We start from the raw sequence: 26,869 nt of genomic DNA on the forward strand, positions 1-26,869 counted from the left end.
CTATTCAGAAATAAGATGTCGATATCTTAAAGGGAAGCTCTAGGAAAAAGAAAGGGAACTTTTACAGAGACCCACAGGGGAAGATCTGCTCTCTCCTTTGAGAATTCCCTGGTGGCTGTGAAGTAGTTGATGCTGGGTAGAAGAGGGGCCCAAGGAATTTGCGGGGGTGGGGGGATGTTCCGGGGTATCCAGGATACTAACTAGAAACAGGAATCGAGGTTTCCTGCAGCCAAGTATCTGTTTGTCCCTGTACTTTTCCTCTGGCTATCTTCTCTCCAACATTTTTTTCTCCTCCCTCCTCCTTAATCTCCACCCCCCACCCCCTCACCAAGGAAGGAATTGGCCAGCTCCACCCATGGCTCCGCCCCCAGCTCGGCAGGCCAGGAGTTAACAGCTGCACCTGTTGAGGTATACCTGCTGTCGCCGGCACCTGTACCTGTAGCCAATCAGCGGCAGAGCTGCCGGGAACCTACCTGTCAGCAGAATCCCGTCACTGAAACCTCAACATAAATCAAACACTTCCCTGGGCAGGGAATGTCTGTGTCAGGCAAGTAGTAGAGACGAGCGGTCAGCAGAGCCTTGGTGCGCGGTGCCGATCCATCCGTCAAGCCTGGGAGCCTGGGAGCAGGAAGATGTCGAATGAACTTGAGTGAGTAAACACCGGTGGATGCCTGGCGCGCTGTGAGCATGGAGTCTGGATGGGGTTTCTAGAAGGGGAAAGAGCAGGGAGGCTGGCGCCAAGATTCACAGAGCAATTTGTAAGGGTAAATGAATGGGCTGACGATCTCATTTTGGCGTGCTGAGGCAAGCCCCGTCTCAAGCTAGAGCTGAGTGTTTCCCTGGGAAAAAAATTTTTTTTTCCTTTCTCTCTCTGCTGAGCAGTTTCGAGCCAGGTAGGGAAACACAGGACTGAAACTGTGAAGGCTTTCAGCACCACTTTCTGATACTGTGAAGGGGGCCTTGGAAATCAGAGACAGCTCCAATCCCATCTAGGCTTTCTATCTTCTTGCCAAAAGGAACTTCTCTGAGGTGGTTCTAAGAACTGTCTTAGGCAGAGAGTTGGGTTTCTCTAAAGGGACTTGTTTGTTGGGTTGGAACAGTCCCAAGTGGGAAAGTGAAGTGTGCTGGTTAAACATATGCACTCTTTAGTCAGCTTGACCTAGGTTCAAATCCAGGCTCCATTCCTCATGGGCTGAGATCTTGATTTGGGCAAGTCATTCAACTGACCTGCGCTTCATTTTCCTCATCTAGAAAATGGGTACAAGAATGTTTTGTAGGATTCTTGAGAGAGTTGTGTGATAAAGGCTGTAAAATGCTTACCACAGAGCCAAAGTCTGAAGATGCACTCAAATAAAATGTGGTTGATTTCATCCAGAGGCGGTTCTAAGGCTGAGGAGGCTGAGATGTGGTTTTCAGTGAGGTCATCTCTATTGCCTGACAGGACACAGGTGCCTTCCTGCCCATATCTGGGATTTAGAATCCCCGCTGGCTGATGATGACTTTCACCATGGACCCCTGGCTTGGGGTCCAGACCTCAGAGAAGGTGGGATGAGGCTGGGATTCTGGGCTGCCGTAGCCTGGGTTTGGGAAGCTGGCAGAAGCCAGGCTTCTAAAATACAGACTGTCCTCTTCCTGCCACCCTCAGAGGTGAGTAGGCAGAGTCAAGGATTGAACAATCTTTTTTTCTAGCTACTCCTTAATAGACTGTTTTAAGAACTTGAAGACCTGAGAGCAGAGCAGTTGGTGGGTCCTGACCGCAGACAAGTTTCCACGATACCAGTCAGCTCTTGGATTCTCTGGGGTTAGCTAACTATGTTCATGGTACAATCACTGGGCATCGGATTTCTCTTGAATGGGCTCCCTGGGGCTGATAACATGTTAACAACTAGGATAAGAACAGGGGCAGTGGAGCCAACACCTGGGTTCAAGTTCCAGCTGCCACTAATTAGCTGTGTGACCTTGGGCAAGTCACTTCACCAGTCTGAATGTCAGTTTCCTCATCTGTAAATTGTGGCCATATTGGGACCCACTTAATGGAGCTTTTGGGGTATCCAGTAACTTTAGACAAGCAATTGACTTAAAGGCTGGTAAGGAGCAATCTAAAATAGCCTTGTTACTTCATACAGAAATAACCAATCAATGAGCATTTCTGAACCTCTTGCCTTCTATTTTTCCATACTTTGAAAACAAAAAATATCTTCTGATGTGTCTCCATCCCACTCAGATCTGTTGGTTAAAACAGCAGAGGCTGCGGACAGAAATGTATTCATTGGTGCCCCTTAGGGGGTAAATGTCCTGAAGCTGGGTTACTTGAACAAAAAGGTTTCCTGCATTTCTCCTCCTTAATGATTTGAGTTTGAAGTCAGAACTCCTGACAGTAGAGGCTTCTCCGGTTGGAGTGGGGTGAGGGGAACCTGTGCCTGCTGTGTAATTGCTGGCAGACTCTGAAGCCACCACTAAAGATTACAATGACAGTGTCTCAGTGCCTGGGGGCTCAAGTGCCTTTACTGATAAGGGGGGTTGAGGGGTGGAATCCGCTGCTTGGCTTGCAAGTTTTGAGCTCCTGCTGCTGCTGCATTCCCCCCAAACGTGTAGAGTTAAGAGGACTGGTCCTAGCATCCATTCTGATCCCGACAGAAACACCACCTCTTGCTGGGCCTTGGCGTAGTAGGAAAAGCCGGACTTGCACATGACTCTAAATTCTGCCACTTAGCAACTTCAGGGTCCTGGTGAATCTGCTTCTCCTCCCTGACCCTCAGTTTCCTCCTCTGTCCAATAAAGACTATAAACACCCACCTGGTCAGGGAAACAGTGAGCTCCCGTATGTAGGCCAGCCGGCCCGGAGGAGAAGCTCCATAAACGTGAGCCCTATTACTAGGCCACTTCGAAGGCCTGCGCTTGAGGAGCATGGAGGCCAAGGTGGTGGAGTTAAAAGCCAGCTCGAGGCAGCTGGCGGGGGGGGAGCGCACGGGACTTTTATGTGGTCGGGCCGGGAGCATCTGCCAGCCTCCAGGACTCCGCAAACTTCGGGTACCTCCATCCCGCTTTCCTGGGCGCCTCGGGGGGCTAAAGCCGGTCGCAAGGGATCCTGGGGCGGCGAGGGCGCAGGAAGTCGCTGCCGGACGCCTACTTCTCGCGGGAAAAGAGCTCCCAGAGAGGGCGACGGGCCCCAGGCTGGCCGCCATGTTTAGAGTCCCATCTTTAGAGTGCGCGAGGGCCTACTGGGTGCCTGGCCGGCCTGCGCTGTCCCGTCCAGCCCGTCGAGGATACGAGGGGATTAAGATTAAGTGATCAGCACGTAGTAGATCTATCGAGTGGACGAGAGAGAGGGAAGTCAGCGAGGCGCGCCAGGATTCCCCTCTGCAGCCCCGCTGGGGCCGCAGTCTGGAATCATCTTCGTCCCTTAAATCTTGGAGAGCCGAAGCGGAGGGTGGGAGGTGGACCGGACCTATCCACCGCTCCACCCAAGCTCCGGGAGCGCTGAGCTCCAGGCTGCCTGCAGCGCTGACAGAGTTAACTAGGAACGCCTCCCGCTGTGGTTTTGTGGTCGAAACCGTGATTGCCAGGAGCAAATTTTTGTCCTGCACGAGGTGTGTTATTAAAAGTCGGAGCTACGCTGCTGGTGAATGAAAAGTTAAAAATCCAAGTTAAGGCAGGGCTGTAAAACAGGCGGACTGGGCCCCGGTCCGAGAGGTCCCTCGACGACCCAAACGGCGGCGGTCCCTGCCACTCGTCCCGCTGCCCTCGCCCAGAAGGCCCGGTCGGTGCCTGGAGCCAAGAGGGTCGTCAGGGGTCCACATAGAGGAGGAGGAGGGGGAGGAAGCACCGCAGGGCTGAAAACACAAATAGCATACCCTAAGTGCCCTCCGGTAAAACATAAACAGCCAAGCGTTTTCTTGAGCGCTGACTCCACAGCGGACACAGTGTCCGGTACTTGATAAATACATCATCTCCTGTAACCCTCCCAGCAATCCACTGAAGGATGGGAGTATAAATTTAAGGATGAGGGGATTTCAGCTTGCCCCAGGCAATATATTCCCAACATCGCACTGAAGAGCTGAGATCTTACCAGGGGCCAAAAGGATGCCCACACCAATGTGCTACCCTGCTTCCTACCAGCACAGATGTTGAAAAAAGACTAAGAGACATGCCAGACTGCTACCAGTGCTTATTTCTGAGCAGAGGAATGCAGGTGAATTCTAGCCTCTGCTTCTAATTTTTCTATATGTTCCATATTTTATATACTGTGTTTTTACAAATCTGTGTTACTTTTGAAATGAGGAAAGGAAAGAAAGAGGGTCATTATTTTTAAAAGAGAGAATTATTGGTTCACCTAATTAAAGAAAAAACGGTGTTCTCAAAGTGTGGTCCTTGGACCAGCATCGTCAGCATTATCACCCGGGAACTCCTTAGAAATGCAAATTCTCAGGCCCACCCTAGATCTACTGAATCAGAAACTCTGGGGGTGGGGTTCAGCAATATGTGTTTTAACAGGCCCTCCAGGTGATTCTAATGCATGTTCAAATTTAAGAACCATTGGGGGATTCCCTGGTGGCACAGTGGTTGAGAGTCCGCCTGCCGATGCAGGGGACACGGGTTCGTGCTCCGGTCCGGGAAGATCCCGCATGCCGCGGAGCGGCTGGGCCCGTGAGCCATGGCCGCTGAGCCTGCGCGTCCGGAGCCTGTGCTCCGCAATGGGAGAGGCCACAACAGTGAGAGGCCCGCGTACCGCAAAAAAAAAATAAAAATAAAAAAAAGAACCATTGGCCTAGAAGACCTGGCAGAGGATTAGAAGACAGGAGATTCCCAAATCTACCACTGACCTACAGCGTAGTAGCTGAGTAGGCAGGCTGAGAGCTTTGCTATGCGGTCACACCTGTGTTTGAGCGCAGCTCTGCTGTGTACGGACTGGGTGACTTGGATGAGCTCCTTAACGTCTGTGTCAGTTTCTGCATATGTAAAATGGTGATAAGGCCCACCTCACGGCATGTATGAGAACGAAAAGGCACAAGGCCTGACGCATAAAATAACTTAGCTCCTTTCCTTCCTTTGTCTTCCCTCCCCTTTCTGGAACTCAGCTTTTCCATTTGTAAAATGGAGCAAATAATCCTGGCTGGCTGCCCTCTTCTTCTATTCCTTTTGCCTCCTTAAAAAGGTCAGAGCAGCTGATCTAGTGAAAGTCTTGAAGGGAAATTCTCTCACAAATATTCGATGTTATTTCACTGGGCCTTCCTAGGAGGTCAGCAAGAATTGAGAACTTTTGAGGGTGGGGGCAGCATGATATTTACCTTTGTGTCCCAGTACCCAGCACAGGGCCTATTCAGCAGAGTGAATGAATGAATGAAAGGATGTGGTGCCCTGGGTCTAGAGGTAGATTGCAACTTCTTTCACATCTCAATTGAACAACAGAGGAAAAAAATAGGAAAATTGGACAGGAAACCAAGAGGAGAGTTTAGCATGAAAGAAAAATTCCCATCGAGGAAGGGATTTTCAAAGGGGAGAAAGTGAGTTTCTGGTATAATTAGAAAATGGCATATAATTAATTTCCATGCAACTAGAGGTGTTGGCTGGAGCCTGATGGCTCTCAGTTAGCTTGCCCACCTGGGTCCAGATGATGAAGCTGGCAATGCTTGCCCCTCTTTATCTGGGAATCTCCAAGCATCAGGTCTCCTCCTGCCGCTAGTAGAAGGAGAAAGTGAGGTTGTGAGTTGTCATGCAATTTTCTGGGGGCTACCCCACAAAGTGAGTATTAGTAGTAATAGTTCATGTTGTTATGTGCTGGCATTGTGCTGATCCCTTTGCCTCCATTATCCCATTGCATTTTCCAACAGTAATACTTCACAAAGTTCTAAAGATTAAACAAAACGATGACTAGGAATTGTTGGGCCAGCACCTGGCACTTAGTAAGCCCTCGGTGAACGATAGCTATCATAATAACTCTGTGAGGTTAGTGCTCTCATCGTCCGCCATTTTTTTACAGGTAAGAAAATTGAGGCACAGAGAGGTCAAGTTGCATAAAGTCACACAGCTAGTAATAGCAGAGATGAAACTGGAACCCAGATCAGCATAGCTCTGGGGCCCACCCTGTAACTATTAGTTCACACTGCCTCATTCAAACTGGAGTCATTATAGAGCCATGCCCTAGGTGCTGCCATTTCCCAGTTGAGGCCCCCAAGTGAGCCCCAGCATGTGATAAGGCACATTTCACAACCTGTGCATCCAGAAACCAGATGGGCCACTGTCAAGCACAACAACCCCGGAGCACTCCTGTCATGCCCAGGGAACACCTTCCATGCGGATGACTGAAAAATGATTCCTCCGTGAGCAGCTGTGGCAGGGCCTCCCTGTGGGTAATTAGTGAATGTGATCGATCACTGCTGTTGAGGCTGGGTGGCTCACAACAGGGTTTGACAAGTCATTGGGTGTATCTGGGTGTCAACACCCAGCTCAGGCAGCCCCTGGAACTCTTCCTCCTCAGGCTGGAGGGAAGTGGGGCCCAGATCACTGGATCTGTCCTGTGTCAGGCACCTCCTTTGGTGGGGTTTGAGGCTGCCGCCTTGGTGGTGAGTTTTCTTCCCCCATCTGTAAGATTGAGTCAGAGGCCTTACTTTTCCATCTCTGAATTATTGAAACGCCTTTGAGGTAAGGTAGTGATTGAGCTGAGTACTGGGCAGGAGGCTAGGAGACTTGAGTCCCAATCCGGCTCAGTGCTGTGTGTCCTTGGGCAAGTCACACCTGCTCCCAGAGACTAGATTTCTAGGGAATTCTCTGGCGGTCCAGTGGTTAGAACGCAGCTCTTTCACTACTGAGGGCCTGCGCTCAATCCCTGGTGGGGGAATTAAGATCCCACAAGCTGCGTGACACAGCCAAAACAAACAAAACTAAAAAAAAAAAAAAAAAAAGAGACTTGATTTCTAAAGTCTCTTTGCACCCTAACTGGAACCCCAAAAGTCTCAACTAATGGCTGAGACACATTTACTTACTCTCACTGGGAGTTTTAAGTGGCTCAGCCAGAATGCAGTGAGAGTTAGAGTCTGAAAGGACTTGGGAGGAAGCCCTACTTCACCACTGCAGGCTTCTGAGGAGGCAGCCTAGTGAAGGTTCTTGATGATGGAAGACAGAGACCTCTGTTCTAGGCCTGGCACCATGAGATACCAGCTGGGTGGCCTTAGGCAAACCAGTGGCCTTCTCTGTGGTTCATTTTATCCTGCTATCAAATGGGGATAGTCATACCTTCTCTCCCTACCTTACAGGGGCGTTGCAGGATCAGAGGTGATGACAAATGTATGAGAAGCATGTTGAAAAATATAACACGCTATGCAAATGTGAGGGATTATCAAGTCTCAGACTTGAGTTTCCTTCTTAATGGGCTGGCCTTCCTTGAAACAAGGCAACATATGCAAAAAACCTGGCTCACACATGTCACACAGTAGGCAGACAAGCTCTGGGAGCTGTTCCAGGCTTCTGCCTTTGTCTTGCCTTTCACCTGGAAAGTCCAAAATCCTCCCCACCCATCTTCACACCCCTCTCCCCCTCCACCCCTCTCCTCAGCCAACATCTAGTCATTCCCCAAAGTTTAGGCAGGTCAGAAGTCCTCCTGCTTCTTTTCCTTCATAGCTTTCTTCACCTGATAGTAGCTGTCCGTTTGTTTTTGTGGTCACGTCTGCCTTGGCTGCCACTAAAATGCAACCTCTATGACAGTAGGGATCTTGTTGTGTTGCCCGCCTAGGACAAAGCCTGGCACATAGTATAATAAATATTGATAAATATTTATTAAAATGAAGCATAGATGGTTAGGTGGATGGATGTCACCCAGATTTATTGTTTTTTCCCCTCTCTTCTACATCCCTTCTTGGAAACTAGTGGTTGGTGGAAAAGTGACTAGTCATGGAATTAGATTCCAGGAGTCTCACTTTGTAACTCAGCCAGTCCCCTGGAACAGGTCACCTAACGTCTCTTTCCTTTGTCTATTTCCTGGTTGTAAAGTAGAGATAATAACATGTCATGTATGTCGGGAGGCTCCACGAGATAGTGAATGTGAAAATCAAGGCAAGGGGTTGTTACACTGTCTCTTTTGTTTTCGATGTGGAACCTGGTTCACAAACAGGAGGCTTGGAGAGGATGTTAGTTTAAGAACCTCAGGCAGAGTCTCCGCTTTACTTTCATTTGGGGGTTCTAAGAAGATGGTGATTATGATGATGATGACGGTGATGATGCCAATTAGTTACTAAGCTATGATTCTCTGGCAGGCTCTGGGCCAAACACATTTCTTATGTTAATGTACTTAATTCTCCCAACAACCCATGAGATTATCCCCACTCTAAAGTAGCCAGCCCTGGTAACTCCATCACATGACTGTGCTCTAATTTTCTTCACAGCACTTATCACTAACTAAAATTAACTCATTTATCTACTTGTTTACCGTCTGTTTTCCCCAATTAGACTGCAAATTCCAAAGGGAGAAGAGCCTTATCTGTCTTGTTCTTGGCTGATTCCCCAGTGCCTAGAAGAGTCCCTGACTGGCACACAGAAGACTCTCAATAGACCCCATTTAACAGATGAGGAAATAGGCTTGGAGGGGCTAAGTACCTGACCCAAGGACACATGGGTACTCGGGTCTGTCAGGCTATGACCCTGTTGCTCCTTCCTCCCATGGTGCTACAGATTCTTCTGTGCTGCGGCCTGGTGGAGACCTGATGGCTAGAAGGCTGCCCAGAGCCACTTCCTCTCCCTATACCCTCCTCCCCCGTTCCCCTTTCACCTTCTGATGGCTGAGGAGTTTGGCCTTGGACAGGGACACCAACAGAGAGTTTGTGGAGGCCCTCGGGTAAGGTGACCGCATAGGTTCCAGTCAGCTGGTTTCCCCTCTTTGTTCTGGCTCTGTCTCCCATTAGTAGGGCTCACTCCTTCCTGGAGCCCTTTTCACATCCTTACCCACTGCACCCTCAACTCTCAATTCTAATCTTTAAGAGAACAGGGAGCCAAAAGTTTTTGGATCCGTGTTTGGCACTGAGTCAAGGCTAACTAACCTTATCCATAGCCAAGACTTTCTAGAAGCCAAATGCGTAGTCTTGGAACGTGACGCTGATTGGTAGCGTACTTGGAAACCAGGACTCTAGAGCTCCCAGCGCCCGGCCAGGAACTCTTCCACTCATCACACTTCCTCACTCAGTCCCTCTTGACTTGTGTGGGTGGGAAATCCCTTTCTGTCTTGCAGTGGAGGATTGGTTCAGTTTATTCCAGAGGAGGGGAATTGCCAGAATAAAAGAGGCATTTGAAAGGAGACTAGCATGGGGTTAAGAGCTGCATCTTGGAGTCCAACAAGTCCAGGTTCAAGGTAAGCCTCTGCCACTTACTAGCTGAGTGACCTTGAGCAGGTAATATCACCTGAGTCTCAACTTCCCCTAAACCTATTGTGCAGAGTAGATAAGATGATGCAGAATAATAGGTGGAACAGTGTCTACCTATGGTAGATTCTTGAGGTATGGTAGCTGCTGTGTATCAAGGAATCAGACTTTGGGATCCCAACAGGATGGATTGGAGACCACTGTAGACTAGAAAAACCCTCCAAATGAACAGCAAACATTGCCTGTCCTTTCGTTTCTGATGTAACTTCATCATTGTCTTCTAAAAATTAACTTTTGAATAGGATAAGATAACTGGTAGCTCATCAAAGCCGATAATGGTCATTCTACCAGAGTCAGCAAATTGGGGCTCCAGGCCCAGATCTGCCAGTGACTTTCAGGGTGGCCATGTCTTGTACCACGTTGCAACCCTTTGATGTCTAGCTCCAGGCTGGGATGAGAGCACAATTTTTTTTTTTTTTGGCATATTACTCCTTTATTAGAAATTATAAATGAGGAATTATTTCAACTCCCGAAGACCAAAATACAGCATAAGATTCCATAGGCTCAAGATTTTTGACATTCTGGAAAGAGTGTTCTGTAAAGTATGTCCTTTCCGTGGCATGGCACATCATTCTTTTTGTATTAAGCACTTGTTATGTGCCAGAGACAGTTTTACGCATTTTTCCTGTGATGTTGCACTCAATCCTCATCATCCTACATGGTGGGTGCTTTTATTAGACACATTTTATAAACAAGGAACAGTGCTAAGCACTGGGATTCCTTGTTGACCCAGAGAGTGGTCCACCAGGCCTTTCCCTGTTTCTCCTGTGCCCCCTTGGTTTAGGAGTTCCATTTAGGCTGGTACTGGGAGGGGTTGGGGGCAGCCACCTAGGCTTGCTCTGTAAGTTCCTCTAACCCCAGGCCCAGGAGGCAGCTGGGAGGGGCCTTTTCTCGCCTCTCCATCTTAAGGCCCTTGATTTATAGAAGCAGAAACTTGGGGTGTGCCTCCCTCTACATGCCCCTGGAGCAGGAAGGTTTCTGTCATCTCTCTTTCCTGTGTGATAGCTCCCTCTCCCTCCCTTTCAGAGCCCAATACCCCACACCCTGGGGCTCAGTGAGATGGGAGACACTGCCCTGGAAGAAGCCCCTGGGAGAGTGCCACCCTCGGCCTGTCTGGGTGTGGCCTGGCTGCTGTTCCCATTCTGTGTCTGAGAATGTAGGCTTGAGCCGCCGGGCAGCAGGAGGGCACTTCCTGTGGTGTGATTTTTGAAGGTCCTTGCCCACCCACCAGTCTGCCACAGTGCCTGCAATTCCACAACTAGAGCATTTTTCTGTTGTGGTAGGGATTGCCCTCTTGCACTATGATAAAGCTGTGTGGCTTAGTGGAAAATGTGTGGCTTTGGTACTAGACAAGCCTGGGTTTAAATGCTGGTTGTGTCATGGACTAGTTGGGTGATTTGGGGGCATTTTCTTATCTCCTCCAAGTCTCGGGTTTCTCCATCTGTGAACTGCAGCAAATGATCCTTACCTCTAAAGTTCTTGTAAGGAGCAGAGCTGATGAGTGGAAAGGGTTCATATATAGTATAGTAAATGGCAGCTGGCATTATTCCTATGTCTCTAACATTAGAGAATCTATGAGACTCACCTAGAAAAGGGGCACCGGGGCACCAGGACACCAGTCTCAGGAGTTCTCTTTTCTCAGCCTGACTGTCCCCAGCTTCTTGCCTACCAGTATCCTTCACACATTCTTTGCTCTAAAGTGAACATAACCAGAACTTTCCCACCTCTATGCCCTTGCTCACGATTAAGAGCATGTTCTACACCAGTGATTCACAAAGTGTGGTCCCCAAACTACCAGCATCAGCATTACCAGGGAACTTCGGGGTGGGGCCTGGAAATCTGTGTTTTAACAAGCCTTCCATGTCATTCTGTTGCAGTGGAAGTTTGAGAACGCTATTCTGTATTACAGCATCTTCCTGCTCAAGCTTGAATCCCCTCTGGGCCACTCACTAACCCACTAACTGGGACCTTGGGCAACTCCCTTAACTTCTCAGAGCTTCAGTTTCCTCATGGATAAAATAGGAAAAATAATAGTACATGCCTCACAGTGTTGTTGTGAGAATTAAATGAGATAATCCATGAAAAGTGCTTAGCTCAGTGCCTAAAACATGGTCAGTGTTCAATAAAGATTAGACATTATTTTCATCATCATCATTAATCTGTATTATGTTCCTATTCCTGGGACACTCACCCTACATATCTGAGTGATATAATCCCCCGTGCTGAGTGTTCCCAACTAAAATGTCTGCCTCCTCCAAAGAGTCTTTCCTGATCTCTTGCCTTTGAGCTTATGTGGCTTGTATTTGTCCAAGTTCTCAGCTCAGTGCCCAGGTTCTGCCTGCCTAGGGGTGCCCTGCAGCATTCCACTCCAGTTCCTGGCATCTGAGCAGCTGCTTGGGCACTCTACAATAAATGTTGATCTGAAATGCCATTTCCCAAGACCAGGTTCTGCCTATGGGCTTCCTTGCTCTGGCTCTTTCTGTCCCTCACCACACTCTCTAAGTTGAAATGATCTCCAGCCTTCTGTGTCTTTCTCCATCTTGAGGAGAATTTCATCAGAAGAACTCATGCTGAGTTACCTGGAGATTTTATTCTTTGCGACTTGTCATTGTTATTTCCCATCCTTGTTACACTAATTCCCCTTGAATAAGTATCTACCATGGGAGCATTTTACTGAATCTTCTCTGAAGCCTTGCGAGGTTGGGATTACAGCCTTCATGTTGTAGATGAGGGAACTGAGGCTCCAGGTCTACAGCTTCTACATGGTAACATTTGGTGGTGACCCAAAGCGTCTGGCTCCAGAGTTTGGATACATTCTACTGCTCCATCTGCCCAATGATGACAGAAGAAGCAGTTTCAAGTTTTCAAGGCTGGTAACTCTCTGAATTCCTGGGTGTTGCGCTGAGGCTGACCGTTCACGGAACTTCTGCTGGGACAGCCTAAACTTGACCTTCCTTATTTGCCTTTCAGTTTCAGATCTGTACGGCTGCTAAAGAACGACCCAGTTAACTTCCAGAAATTCCCCTACACTAACGAGGATGAGGCCTGGAAGACCTACCTTGAAAATCCCTTGACAGCGGCCACGAAGGCCATGATGAGAGTCAATGGAGACGATGAGAGCGTTGCAGCCCTGAGCTTCCTCTACGATTACTACATGGTACATTTGCCACCTCTGGGCATGCCCCCCTCTAACTGACTGTGTGTCTTCGCTTTCAGGCCTCATGGCTCACTAGCCCACCATGACCACCCCCAGCCCCTCACCATGTTCTTTCACGCCTCTGGGCCTTTGCACATGCTGTTCCCTCTGCCTGGTACCCTCCCCTTCCCCCTAGCTAAACCGTACTCTCAGCTTTGGGCCTCAGCTTCAATGTCAGCTCATTCTGCCGGAGGTGAGGAAGGGTTTCTGGGGTCTCCCATTCCGTGCCTCCTCTGGGCACCCTCAGCAACCACCATCCTTTTCCTTGAAGCTATCCTTAGAAACTTGCTGTTTGTGCATTTATTCCTCCATCTCCCCCGTGACACTGAGCTCCTGTAGGGCAGAGTCATGTCATGATCATTACTGAGCCCCTAGCACCCCATACTGCCTGCCACACAGTGCTCAATACATATTGATTGAATGGATCAATGCCTTGACCTTACACACCACAGCAATACCCCCAACCTACCATCTTCTTTCTGCCCCTGTACCTTAGGTCATCCCAGTTGCCCTGTCATCCCCACCTGCCTATTCTAACCTCACCACCTAGAACATGCCTTTTGCTCTTGAATCCATTCCCTTCTTTCAGGGCCCTTCCCAAGGCCCACCTTCTCTTGGAAGCCATGCTGCCACATCACCTCTCCCTCTCCTGAGTGTCTCACTGTCGTTCGTACCCTCGCTGCCATTATATGCATTGTAATACCTCCTGACAGACCATCTTTTATTGTTCTCTAATTGTTTCCTGGGCCTTGGCCTTGACTCTGGGAGACTTTCAGTTCCTGAGAACAGGAATTAGGCCCTGTCATATATGGTGAGTGTGCTTAAACCTGTCAATAACCACAAGTACATAACACACGCCATCACCCCTCTTCCAGTGCCTGTGCCAGACATTGCTAATGGATTACAAACTGTATTCTCACTGAGGGTATATGAGGACACAAAATCTTTTTCAACCTAGTACTCCAGGCAGCCACTACCCATCTGTCTGAATTGTCATATGACAGCAAACTTTCTTACTCTTCCTAGGCTGGGTTATTGCTCCAAGAGACTTTCCCAGATCTCAGGCTGGGGGACATAAATAGCTAAATGTTGTGATAACTGAATCTGAACTTGAAGATTTAAAGCCACCTTGTAAATAAGCCCTCAAATTCACAGGCCCAAGAAGTAGTTTATCTATTCTACTACACAAAGGAAGGTAAATTCTCTGTAAATTCAGAGGCCAAGGGGGGAAGTGGCCTCAGATATGAGAAAGCCCCAAATTATCTCCCTGGCTTTGGTTCTCATCCTGGAGTAGTATGGTTACCCTACCTTACCTTCTCCCCAGCAGACTGATAACATCCTCATAGCATTTGACGGAAAAGAAATTGGAGCTGACTGCCTCAGCCTGGGGACATGGTAGGAGCCAGAATTCTAGGTCTGAGCTTAAACTCCAGCCTGGGATATATAGCTTGAGGTTGGGCCGTAAAATAAAATCTAGCACCATCTCCCCTAGGCAAGAGGCCATTCCCAGGGCCAGAGTGGTGGGGACAGGCTCTGAAGGTGACACTTGCAGTGGTTTATTGCAATATAGTGTTCCGGTGAGATACACCTGGCCCCCTCTTCCCATCCCAGAGCATGTTAGATTCAGAGCAGCACTGTGTATAGTAAAGACATGATCTAATGGTGTGGAAAGAGCACCAAGTTGGGAGTTCGAGACCTGTTCCGACCACAAGCTGGCAATGTGGCTTTGGGCAATATAGTCCTAAACGTGAGCGCTTACCATTCCTTACTGAATGCTGGTTACTGTGCCAGGCGCCTTTCCTCATGCTCTTCCACGGGGTGAGACTAAGAACCCAGGCATTGGAGTCAGTAGGCTGGGTCGGAGACCTTGTTCTGGCTTTATTAGCCTCAGGGAGAAATGACCTGGATGTTCTAAGATACAACAATATTATGATCATAATCATGAAAGGTAACATTTACATAGTCTCTCCACGTGTCAGGTGCTGGTCTAAACACTCACAACAGTCCCAGGGGTTGGTATTACTATTATTATTCCTGTTTTACAGATGAGAACAATGAGGTTCAGAAAGGTTAAGGGACGCGCGAGATCACACAGCCAACGTGTGGCAGATCTAGGAACTAAACCCAAGAAGTCCACACTCCTAATCACTAAGATGACGGAGCCTCTCTTACCTTCAGTTTCCTCATCCATATAATGGGGATAACATTAGTAGACATCATAGAGTTGTTGTAGGGATTAGATTAGAGGACACAGAGAAGGCACATAGCACAGGGTCCAGTGCATAGGAAGTACTCCATTAAAAAACAGTGAACATTATTTTTATTAATAAATCTTCGCAATCCCTTTGAAGTAGAGTTCATAATCCCCCCACTTGACATATGAAGAAACTGAATCTCAGAAAAGCACAGTCATTTATCCAGAGTCACACAGCACTTTTAAGTGGTAAAGCTAGAACTTAAGCTAGGCCTGCTTGACTCCAAATTCCATGATTCCTAACTGCTAATCTTGGGGTACTTCTCCCCACTCTGTAACTTGGGGCTCAGACTAAATGATGGCCTGACAATTCGAAGGACTGGTGGGTTTTCTCCCAGTGACCAAGGTAGCTACCCTGCCCGGCCAAGTCCCCCGGAGGGGGTTGAGGCTCCTAACAGCCAGATCTTACCCAAGAGCTATGCATAAATCCTTGCTTCCTCTCCTCTCAGGGCCCCAAGGAGAAGCGGCTACTATCCTCCAGCACTGGGGGCCGGAACGACCAAGGAAAGAGGTGAGGCTCACCGGCGCCACCATCTCTGTCCCTTTGCCCTTCCCCACCCCCACCTCTAGGCCCCTTATCCCCTGGGCACAGGAGGTACAGTCCCTAGGGCCCACCGTACTCTTAGGGGCCCACGAAGTCATTGTAATCTATTTTAGAGTCAGAAGAAAACAATGAATATGATCCAACCTGGGTTATATTTGTATTTATACCAATGCAATTGTGAAAGGTTTTTAAAATATTTTTATGGAGGAAGGGATCTATGAAGGCAAAAGAGAGTAGGGCCCACAAAATCATAGTGAGACTTTGCTTGAACACACAGACACACACACACACATACAAACACACACACACACACACACACACACACACACACACACACATCCTAGGTGCCTGTAGGCCATGTGAGCTGGAGTTTACTGAAAACAAACTTCAAAGCCATAGTGGTGGAAAAGCCCTGATGGAAGCTTTTCTGTCCTAGCTCCAAAACCCTCCCTGCAGCCTCAAAGGGAGGGGACACCTATGTTCCCATATTTCTTTCCCTTGGCTCTCTTGGGCCTCTGCCTGGCATTAGTGCCTCGGGGCACTGATGTTCCTTTTCTTGTAGAAAGCAGCCCAGGCCGTGCTTATGGCCAGATGGGCACTGGAAGGGCCCTGCCCCCTTTCTCCACTTTTCCTTTCCCCCCACTGGGCAGGGCTTCTGATGGGAAACCTTCTGGTCTCCTCTCTGCCTTTGAGAACATCCAAACTGCTAAGGCAGGCATTGCGACTCTTGCAGCTGCCTCAGGGCCCCTCCACTGCTAGAAACTGTAGGCTTTGGTGCAGGAGACTTTTCTCAAAACTAATTTTTTAAAATGTTGTTAGCTTTTCTGATTATAAAATAATACCTACTTGTTATAAAATATTCAAACTCTGTAGAAACGTATAAAGTAAAAAAGGAAGGAAGGAAGGAAGGGGAGGAGGGAGGAATGAACTGGTGGATTACATAATATACTTGTTCATCTGAAGAAAATTGTTTATAGGTGTATGACAGTTTTAGGGAAATTAGGAATAGACAAGTAGGAAATTATAAAATGAAAAAACTCGTTAATATCATAATTCCAATAACAACAAAAGTTGTTCTAAGAAAAGTTATAGTAAAATATTTGGCCAGCCAGGAAACAATATTTGTATAATTATAATAATTAAACTACCTATTGTTGTAACTATTTTTAAATTTAGTTTACTTTTTAAAAATAAATTTGGTGTAGTTACAAAATAAATATCCAGGGCTTCCCTGGTGGCGCATTGGTTGAGAGTCCGCCTGCCGATGCAGGGGACACGGGTTCGTGCCCCGGTCCGGGAGGATCCCACATGCCGCGGAGCGGCTGGGCCCGTGAGCCATGGCCGCTGAGCCTGCGCGTCCGGAGCCTGTGCTCCGCAACGGGAGAGGCCACAACAGTGAGAGGCCAGCATACCGCAAAAAAAATAAATAAATAAAAATAAATATCCATACTGGGGCTGGGCATTGAGAAACAGAAGTATGGTGGTGGGAATGGAAGACTGGCACAATTAAAGGAGAGCACCCACTGATAATAGAATCATCTTATTATAAGGTCTGTGTGTTCACTCAGTGTCTCTGATTATGTGAATCTCTGGGCCTTATGTGTGAAAATAGTCTATCTGGCTCTTTTGACAACCAAGTGAGGACCATATGTAAAAACTCTTTGGATTCTGTAAAATTAAATGCATTAAAGACACTGTTATCTTTGCTAAAAAATAAATAAAGTAAAAAAGTAAGTTTCTTGTAATCCTACTTCCCTGCCCACCTTAATAGTTTGGGGTATATCCTCTCAGACCTTTCTCTCAACGTGCATTAACTGTACTCGCAAATACCCACTCTTGCCCACACCATGGGTGACTCAATACGGCTTTTTTAGTGTGGAGACATTTGACTCTGGATAAGAAATAAATAATTAAACTTTCAGTTTTTTTAATTACCAAGTACTGTAATGGGTAAAGCAGACATTTGCCCCCTGAACTCTGAGCCTGTACTTGGCTCCATTCTTGACACCCTCCTCCCTGCTCATCCCTGTGACACACTGGCTTCCTGCAGTATCGTGTTTCACACATGTTGGTAAGACCTAACATTACGATGGATTAAAAGAGGTCAGTATGTCAGTGTGATGGTCACTCTCCAGTCCAGCCAAGGAACTCCCGCCCGTCAGAGAGAAGAGGTGCACCCACTTATCCCTCCTGTCTCTCCTCAGGTACTACCATGGCATGGAATATGAGATGGACCTCACCCCCCTTGAAAGTCCCACGCACCTCATGAAATTCCTGACAGAGAATGTGTCTGGAGCCCCAGAGTACCCAGATGTGCTCAAGAAGAATAACCTAATGAGCTTGGAGGGGGCTGCACCCACACCGGGCAAGGCAGCTCTCCTCACCCCAGGCCCCAGCAAGCTGGAAGCTGGCTCTGTGGACGGCTACCTGCTGCCCACCAGTGATGTGTATGATAATGGCTCCCTCAGCTCCTTGTTTGAGAGCATTCATGGGGTGCCTCCCACACAGCGCTGGCAGCCTGACAGCACCTTCAAAGATGACCCACAGGAGGTGAGGGCCCACCCCCATATCCTTCACAGCCTCCCTGGGTCTAGTCACACGTGTACAGAAGAGGAGAAGACAGTGAGGCGGTCAAAGCTTTGGAATCCATGGGAGAAAGAGTCCTTGAGCTGAGGCAGGGCTGCCATGTACTGTTGTCCAGGTTGTACACTATACAGCCTTCACAGTTGTATGCAGTGGCCCTGGACTGAGGTCCCAGCAGAACTGAATGTGGTCATTTATTTTCTCTGGATTGTGTTTCTCTGCAGTCACTGCTCTTCCCAGATATCCTGAAAACATCCCCGGAACCCCCATGTCCAGAGGACTATCCCAGCCCCAAGAGGTAAGTCAGCCTTCCTGGACCCTTGGCCACCTGGGCAGTGGGCTGCAGAAAGACCCTACTGTCTCCAGAACAGGCATCGTCAGTGAATAAAAAGAGGGGAGTGAAGGCACATAAAAGAAGAGAGTCATTTCTACATCCCTTTCCTGGGCTGTGACAAGGACCTCAGAGCTCAGCACCCTGTTAGAAAACCAAGGTTCTGTTGTCCTAGTCTTCCCTATAACTTTGTCACCCCTCAGGGGTCTCTGGTTTCCATTATTCATTATTCAGGAGGATTGTGGCTCAACAAAGCCATTAAATAGAAACTCTGAAAAAGAGGAAACTGAGGCCCCAGGAAGTAAAGTGATTTACTGAGGTCACATAATAAGGCCATAGCAGAGCCTTGGGCTTCCTGCCCTACTGCCCTTTGGGATACTCCTGCCTGGAAGCCCAGCCTCATTCTCCTCTCCCTTCTCCCCGCAGTGACTTTGAGTATACCCTGGGCTCCCCTAAAGCCATCCACATCAAATCGGGTGAGTCACCCATGGCCTACCTCAACAAGGGCCAGTTCTACCCTGTCACCCTGCGGACCCCAGCAGGCGGCAAAGGCCTTGCCTTGTCCTCCAGCAAAGTCAAGGTACTTGGGCAGTAGGTGCGGGGGTCGGGTCAGCCCTGCCTGCCAGGGACCCCAGGGAGAGGGTGCTGTTGTATGACTGCCCATTGCCACGGATTGGGGGAAACTAAGCCAAAGGGCCGGGCCACTTGACCCGGGCTCTGGCAAGGGATGAGACTGTCTGGGCCTCTTCTAAGGCTGGGGTCACAGTGACTGCTGTGCTTGCAGAGTGTGGTCATGGTGGTCTTCGACAACGAGAAGGGCCCGGTGGAGCAGCTGCGCTTCTGGAAGCACTGGCATTCCCGGCAGCCCACCGCCAAGCAGCGGGTCATCGATGTGGGTGAGAGCCCGCCCGAGCCCTCTGTCCCAGTCTCCCTTCCTCTGTCTCACAACACACACACACACACACACACACACACACACACACACACACACACACTCCACTTAGGCCTTGCTTGTTGTGTCCCTTTTTCCCAGCCCCCTCTGACCTCTGCCGGATTTATTTCTGACTCCAGCCGCCTGCCTGGCCCCAGTCTCCAGGTCAAATGCTGTGGGGTTTGCAGGGATTTGCGTCTGTTGGCTGGAAGCAGTGACCTCTTTTCTGTGTTGCTTTGGGATAAACAGGACCCTGGGGACCCTAGTAGTGTCAGATAAATACACCCCTGGGATGCTGGCCTGCTTGTCCCCATCAGGGGGCTTGGCCAATTGAGACACAAATGCATAACAGTGCAGGCAGTGGGTGATTTGGAAGGCTTGAAGCACAGTGCAAGGGCAGTTCTGCCTTGGAAGCTGGAACCTTTGGGCTTTGTCAGAGGGAAAGGGACAGGGGAAAGGCCTTCTGTGTGTGCCACCTTGTTCCGGGCCCCGAGATGAGTGGGAGGCACAGTCCATCCTCAGATCTCCAGGTTCTGGCTCTATCACTCTCTTCCTGGCTGTGTGACCTGTGTCACCTCCCCTTCCTGGGCCTTGGTTTCCTCAGCTGTCAACTGGGAAAACGGCAGCTGCCCTGCCTGCCTACAGTGCTGTTTCTGCCTTGGAGCCACGTGTACTAGAGAACATAATACAAATAGGTATGATTCAGTGACTTATCTGAGAGGCCAGTTAGTAAAGTGGTTAGGAGCCTGGGTTCAGGAGACAGACAGAGCCGGACTCCAGTCCTTACTCTACCTTTTATTAGCTGTGTGACCCTGGGCAAGTGACCAAACTTCTCTGAGCTTTATTTTCTTCATGTGTAAGCTGAATATTCATAGCATTGTTGTGAGGATTAACTGAAGGCTTGCCATATTGTAAATGTTCCATAAATGACAGTGGTACTATCATTTATTTAATATGACTAGTTCAATACTAGTAGTACTGGTACTACGGCTTTTACTATGGCTATTACTGCCACTGTTACTGCGATTATTACTACTGCTACTACTGCTTTGTCTGGGAGATGTCCTAAATCACAATCCCATGAAAAGTATAAGCTCCACCACAAAATCATGAGGGCCCTGGCCTAGTTGGCAAAGTTAAGGAGTCCCTCTGGAGTTTGGACAGATCTGCTTCTCAGACTGGACCTCAGTTTTTCCACCTGTAGCCCAGGGCACAATTACTAATTTCCTCCCTGCATTGAAGCATGGTCCTTGGGGGAGAGGATACAAGTCCCTGCCAAGAACAAAGGCCACCCCCTAAATGACCCCTCCCCATGGGGCCCCCAAATCCCTTCCCTTCTGACTCTCCTTCTGGTCTCCTGTGGTTTCAGCTGACTGCAAAGAAAACTTCAACACTGTGCAACACATCGAGGAGGTGGCCTATAATGCACTGTCCTTCGTGTGGAACGTCAACGAGGAGGCCAAGGTCAGTGCTGGGGTCATGGCCAGGATGGGGCTAGGCTGCCAGGAAGTCCCCATCCTGGGAAAAGGCCTTACCTGTACCTAGGATTGTGGCAGCTGCTCCGATGAGGGCACCAGTGGAGGAGGCAGGATACATAGTGGTGGAGAAGCCAGAAACGCTAGGCCCATTTCCCAGCTCTGTGACCTTGGACAGATGCCTTAGCTAAAAATTGGGGTGTAACCATAGCACCGACTGATAGGTTGGCGTGAGGATCGGGTGAGATAAGGAAAAGGTAGAGCACAGCCTGGCACATGAGCGGTGGCTGTTGTTAATTAATCCAATCCACCTATTTACCAGATAGGAAAACTAAGCCTGTGCGAGGCCACACAGCAAGCTGCCGCTGACGCCAGGTTTCCTGACTTGTGGGCTAGTGCAGAGTGTTGCAGGAGAAGTGTTCTGGAGTCTGGTAGATGAGGGCTTAAACCCATGACCTCACTTCCTGAGCGCACAGGAAGGGAAGAATAATCTGCCTCCTAGAGTTGTGGTGAAGATCCTATGAGATCACGCACGTCAAAGGGACAGGCCCGATGCCAGGCCCATCGGAGACGCCTGAGAAATGGAGCCTCTGGTGATTTTTTTGCACACCAGTGATTAAGCTGTTTAGTGCTTGAGACCAGACTTGAAGTCACCTGTGCTGCAGTGTCCCTCTGTGTCTTGGTTTTCTGTTTGGACAAGTGGCATCGTGGAAAGGGCAATAGTCTGTGTGTTGGGTACTCGAGTTGGGTAACCCTGGGCCTGTCCCTTCACCTACCTGGGCCAGACTTACCCCATCAGACCAAGGTTGGGTCTGGCTCTTGGCAAGGGCCTTTCTGGCCTAGAAAAACTGGGGACCTAATCCCTGTCTCCCTGGCTTGCCTCATGGGGCGGTCCAGGCTGCCTGGAGAAAATGGAGGTGAAGGGACTCTGAAAACAACAAAGGGAGGCACAAAGGCGAGGGATTATTATTATTCAAACAGACACCAGGGACTGGGGGAGGAGCTGGGGCCTCCAGTTCAGGGAGGGGGGGAATGAGTTTCGTGGGAAGGGAGAGGTGGGTTTCGGTTGGGATTTTCTCACAGCCTCTTAAGCCCCCAGGCTTGGGTCTTTCTCAGGCGTGTGCTGGGTGGGGGCTGCATTAGGGCTGAGCTGGCTGAGGGGGAGGTATGTCTGGCATGCACCTGTGGGCCTGGCCCCCCCCAGCCAGGGAAGGAAGGGGGTCTGCTGAGGTACCACACCCCACCCCCACTTGTGCAAGTCAGGGTCATTTCCAAGGGAAATGCCCCAAGGAACAGGGGCCAGCCTGGAGTGGGGTCTGGCCTAGGGTCCCACGGAGGAGTCAGCAGTAGGCAATCACTAGGTGAGCTTGCCAAGAGATGCCCAACTAAGACTGACCCCAGACTGCCATCAGATGCACATAGGCTTCGGGTTGAGACTCCAACTGTCCCACTTACAACAACAGTTACAAAATATCCAAGCCCCCTAGGTGTTCTGCCAGCCTCACAGCCACAAGAGGTAGGTTTAATTGTCCCCATTTTGCAGATAAAGAAACTGAGGCCCGTGAGATTAAAGGACTTATCCAAAGCCACATGGCTTGAGTGGCAGAGGTCTAAGTGGCCCGATGTCCAGGCTCATTCCACCATGCCACCCTGCCCAACTCCCTGTGGAAACGTTAACAAGTCACATCCATGCTCAGAGCCTCCATTTCCTCAGCTGTACAATGGGGGTGACTGGTTCAGCTATGGCTAGAGCTGGTGGTTGCCGTGCATAGGGGCAGTGTCTCACTCTCTGTGGCCCAGGGCCAGCAGGAAAGCGGTCTTCTGGAGCTGGCGGGGAGGGGGATTTGGCCCTTCTCTACCTCCTTGCTCTGAGTTGCAAAAAAATGGGCTCTGGATTTTAAGCTCCTAAAGGACCCTTAGTCTCCCTCCCAGGGCCTTGATCCTTTGGGCTGCCCTTGACAATCTAGTGGAAGCTGCATTGTCCACTGATGAAGACCTGAGCCCGAACTCCGGTTCCCTTATACATTCCCTGTGTCACCTTGGGACGGCTGCCACCCCTCTCTGAGCATCAGTTTCCCCATCTGTAAAAGAGAGGCGGTGATGTTTGCCTTCCAGGGGCGTTGTGCAGTTAAGGGTGCCCACCAGGCACACAGTAGGCTCCATAACTATACAGGGTGGTTATGGGACAGCAGGCCTGGTGAGCCGGGTTAGCTGTTTAGCTCCCTCCTCTGTCCCCAGGTGTTCATCGGCATAAACTGCCTCAGCACAGACTTCTCCTCGCAGAAGGGGGTGAAGGGCGTCCCCCTGAACCTGCAGGTCGACACCTACGACTGTGGCTCGGGCACTGAGCGCCTGGTACACCGAGCCGTCTGCCAGATCAAGATCTTTTGTGACAAGGTGGCTGCGGTGGACCCTCTGCTGGGCCCTGGGAGGGAGAAGGGCTGGCCCCCAGCTGTGCATCCTCCCCAGCCATTCTGGGCGTGTCTGTCTCTGCTTCTTGCTCTCTGAATGTCCCTCCTGCGTGCTTGTCATTCGTCTGTCTTGGTTTCTGTATGTATATTTTCCCTCTGCTCTCTGCATTTCTGTCTCTCATCCCTTCCTCTTTCTGAAGACCTCTTTCTAGATCTCTGTAAATAGTTCTTCAGGTTTCTTTTTCTCTGTGTCTGTCTGTCTTTTTCACATTTCTCGTTCTTCTTATCTCTCTCCGAGTCCCTTTCTCTTTTCTGTTTCTCTCTCTGTTCCTCTCTCCCCACACCTCTCTGTCTCTCTCAATTTCTTCTTTCTCCGTCTTTCTATTTCTCTGTCTCTCGTGGTCTACCTGACCTCAGAGGTAGGCTGCACTGGGCTGGGCCGAGTGCTGGTACCTTCCCATCTCCTGGTCTCACTCTGGGAAGAAAGCAACACCAGAGGGCTGGCCCACATTTAAGAGGCAAAGCAGCCAGCCCCTCCCAAGACCTTTGGTGACCGCCTTTCCCTTATCCCCCACAGGGAGCGGAAAGGAAGATGCGGGATGATGAGCGGAAGCAGTTCCGGAGGAAGGTCAAGTGCCCCGACTCCAGCAACAGTGGTCAGTGGGGATGGGTCACAACGGGGCAGGGTTGGGGTTAAGGGTATAGGAAACTAGAGGGCAGCGGTCGGAGGCATAAATGGAGGGACCTCACGGCACAATGCCTTCCTTTTCCCATCAGGCATCAAGGGCTCCCTGCTATCCGGCTTCAGGGGCAATGAGACCACCTACCTGCGGCCTGAGGCAGACCTGGAGACCCCGCCAGTGCTGTTCATCCCCAACGTGCACTTCTCTGGCCTGCAGCGACCTGGAGGGGTGAGGGTCTTGGGCTGAGAGAGGGTTGTGGCCCCTGGGTGGGGCTGTCTTAGCACAGACCAGTAGGGAGCGACCTGCTACTCAGCCATTACAGGCCAATTTAGATGTTGATAGGTCCTGACATCATCAAATTATCTTTATTGAGTCCCAGGGAACTAAAAAAATGTATATATGTCATATAACTTCAGTGGCCTTTTCTACTGAAGAGAAGAATGTTAATAAAGAAATGGACCTCATACCCATCAAAATGTTCACTCCTGGAGCACACACAGGGCAGGTTTCTAATATCAGAGTCCCAAGTTAGACTGTGGCCGCATCAAAGCTGGGTGGATAATAATCGTCACAGCAACACCTGTGAGCGCTCGCTTTACTCCAGGCGCTGCTCTAAATGCTTTCCATGCATTATCTCCTTTAGCCCTCACTACCTCCCTGTGAAGTTGATAATACGATTCTCCCTGGATTCATGGCATGGAAATTGAGGCTTTGAGACCAAAATTACATAGGACGTGGCAGAGCCAGGATTGGGACCCAGGCAACCTGGCTTCAGAAACAGTGCCCGTTACCATGAGTTACACCACCTTTCAACACAGGGAGCCATTTACCAAGCACCTTGACCGGCCCGCGGTGCTGGGCCCAGCCTTTTGCTGCATTGTCTCATTTCCCCCTCACCTCACCTGGGCAGCCCAGCCCAGCCATCCTTTGAGGTAGAGACTGTTATTCCCATTTTCCAGGCAAGGTCACTCAACAAGTCAGTGGCAGAATCAAGACCCCAGAGCCTGTCTGTGAGTTTGCTTCCATATTAAACAATCTGACTGTTGCCTTCCACTGAGCTCCCACCGTTTAGGTGGGAATGTTTGCAGAAATGGCCCTCGGTGTACGGATGTGTTCAGTGCAGTGACTTCAAACAATAAGATAGATTATGGTGCTGAAAGAGCAGCCAGTCCTGAGGTCAGCCCTGGCACACATTCAAAGCCTTCTCTGTGTCTGCCACACCCCCTTCGCTGCCCTGAAGTAGTTCTGTGGCCCCCATAGCACAGGAGGCTGCATTAACCCACTCTCTCTCCCCAGCCAGAGGCCTCAAGTAGGGAGATGACCACTTGGGCTCAAAGCTCCCTGTGGCAGGAAGAAGTGGGGCGCCAGTGCTTGTGCCTGTGAGCCTGAGAGAGGGCACCAGGGGTGCGGGAAGGCAGAGAGCCCGGTTCTGAGCCACAGTTCTGCCCCCATGGTGGTACCCCAGGGACCCTGCCCTCTCGGGGCCTGGGTGTCCTACCTCACGGGGCTGGTGATGGCTGCACCAGGTAGTACAGTGCCAGGCACACATGAGGGTTCAAAAAGACTGCCTCTTCCCCCTCCACTTCTTTTGCCTCAGCTCCAACTACCTAGTTACCAGCTGCAGGACAGTCTGCAGTTGTAGCCCTTCTGGGCCTGCTGGGGCTCAGATGGGACTCACTGATTCTGCCGCCCTTTCCTTAGCACCTCATGTGTTCACTGAGTCCTGACTCATCCAACTGGGGCTTGGTACTTCCTTTCAACTCAAGGTCTCAGCTCACTTGAGGGGACACATCTGAGCAGAATGAGCTAGAAAGCCATTGAAACTGCATTCCCCCGTATCTCCCCACAAAGATTGTTCACCCCAGAAAGCCTCCAGCGGCTGAGGGCTACTCTCATCTTCCTGTATGTGATGGAAAATGTCTTTCTCTTCATTGCAGGCAGTGCCCTCAGCAGGACACGGCACCTCCAGCAGGTATGGAGAGAAGCAGCCAAGGGCCTCACCTCCCTGCCTGTCCCCCCTTTACTGCTCGTAAGCTCCCAGCCTGCCCTTCCCTTTGCTGTCCGCCAAGCCAGAGGCTGGGCCCGGAGGAAGCAGTCTTGAGACCCTGCCCCCAACCCCCAAGCTAGACTCATGCTCCTTTCTCACTGAAATTGCCTGAGTTTTTATGGGTTTGTTTTGTTTGAAAAGTTGGAGAATCTTTGGCGAGACACCTGCTTGTAAAATGGGACAGAGAAAGCCTCTGAGATGGTGGTACAGATTCGGAGAGTAGGGAGGGGAGCTGTGTGGGAGGACTTAGGGGAATCAACCCCGTGTCCCCTCCCCCCACACCCACCAGACTCCAAGAGGCCAAGGGGGTGGCCAGGGCCCCTTGGCCCTTCAGCCCAGGATGGACCTCCATGTCCTTCCCTCTGTCAGCCACAGTCCCTTCACCTCTTCAAGCTTCAGCTAGAAATCTGTCAAAGGAGGAAAATGGCCTCATGAGAATGAGGCAGATATGAGAAGCGGCATGTAATAGAATCTTTGTAAACGGGAAAGTACTTTATGAAGATCGTGTATTGTTGATATCAGTCTCCTCCTTATAAACAAGAAGTACTTTTCATAAGGTTCTCTCACACCAAATTATGTCACTTATCACCTCACAACAGTCCCAGTGAGTCAGGCAAGCAGGGGTTATTGCTCTACTTTATAGATGAGGAAACTGAGGCTCAGAGGAAGTGAAATGACTTGCCCAACGTCACACAGCTTTTAGGAAGCAGAGGCAGGCTGGAAGCTAAGTCTGACTCACTCTAAAATCCACAAGCCTCCCTCCTCCCACTGACTCACGTCCAACTTGATTCTTTCAAAAAAGAATAATATTGATGATGAAACAATAGTCCCTGTTTATGGAGGGCCTGCTGTGTGTCACACACTGTCCTAAAAGCGGTGTGCATTGTCTCCTCCAGCCTCGCAGCCTGAGGCAGCACCTGCTATAGATGGGGACACTGGGGCTGCCACCCTGCTAGTGAGGGGCAGGGCTGGGATTTAAACCCATGCAGGCCAACTCCAGAACCTGC

The 26,869-nt window shown here is 49.9% G+C and overlaps 1 protein-coding gene across 1 annotated transcript in view; it reads left to right on the top strand.

Moving 5' to 3' along the window:
* The first annotated feature begins 419 nt into the window (after positions 1-419).
* GRHL3 (grainyhead like transcription factor 3) overlaps positions 420-26,869 on the top strand; it is a 35,528-nt gene continuing 9,078 nt past the window's right edge. The window contains exons 1-12 of the mRNA XM_032642325.1: positions 420-649; positions 12,378-12,564; positions 15,307-15,368; positions 17,606-17,951; positions 18,209-18,282; positions 18,742-18,895; positions 19,100-19,211; positions 20,616-20,710; positions 22,960-23,118; positions 23,710-23,788; positions 23,910-24,043; positions 25,753-25,787. Coding sequence (XP_032498216.1) covers positions 633-649; positions 12,378-12,564; positions 15,307-15,368; positions 17,606-17,951; positions 18,209-18,282; positions 18,742-18,895; positions 19,100-19,211; positions 20,616-20,710; positions 22,960-23,118; positions 23,710-23,788; positions 23,910-24,043; positions 25,753-25,787 — 1,454 coding nt within the window. The 5' untranslated portion in view covers positions 420-632. The remainder of the gene's footprint in view (positions 650-12,377; positions 12,565-15,306; positions 15,369-17,605; positions 17,952-18,208; positions 18,283-18,741; positions 18,896-19,099; positions 19,212-20,615; positions 20,711-22,959; positions 23,119-23,709; positions 23,789-23,909; positions 24,044-25,752; positions 25,788-26,869) is intronic.

Source organism: Phocoena sinus, chromosome 1 (assembly GCF_008692025.1).
Source record: "Phocoena sinus isolate mPhoSin1 chromosome 1, mPhoSin1.pri, whole genome shotgun sequence".
NCBI classification, from domain to species: domain Eukaryota; kingdom Metazoa; phylum Chordata; class Mammalia; order Artiodactyla; family Phocoenidae; genus Phocoena; species Phocoena sinus.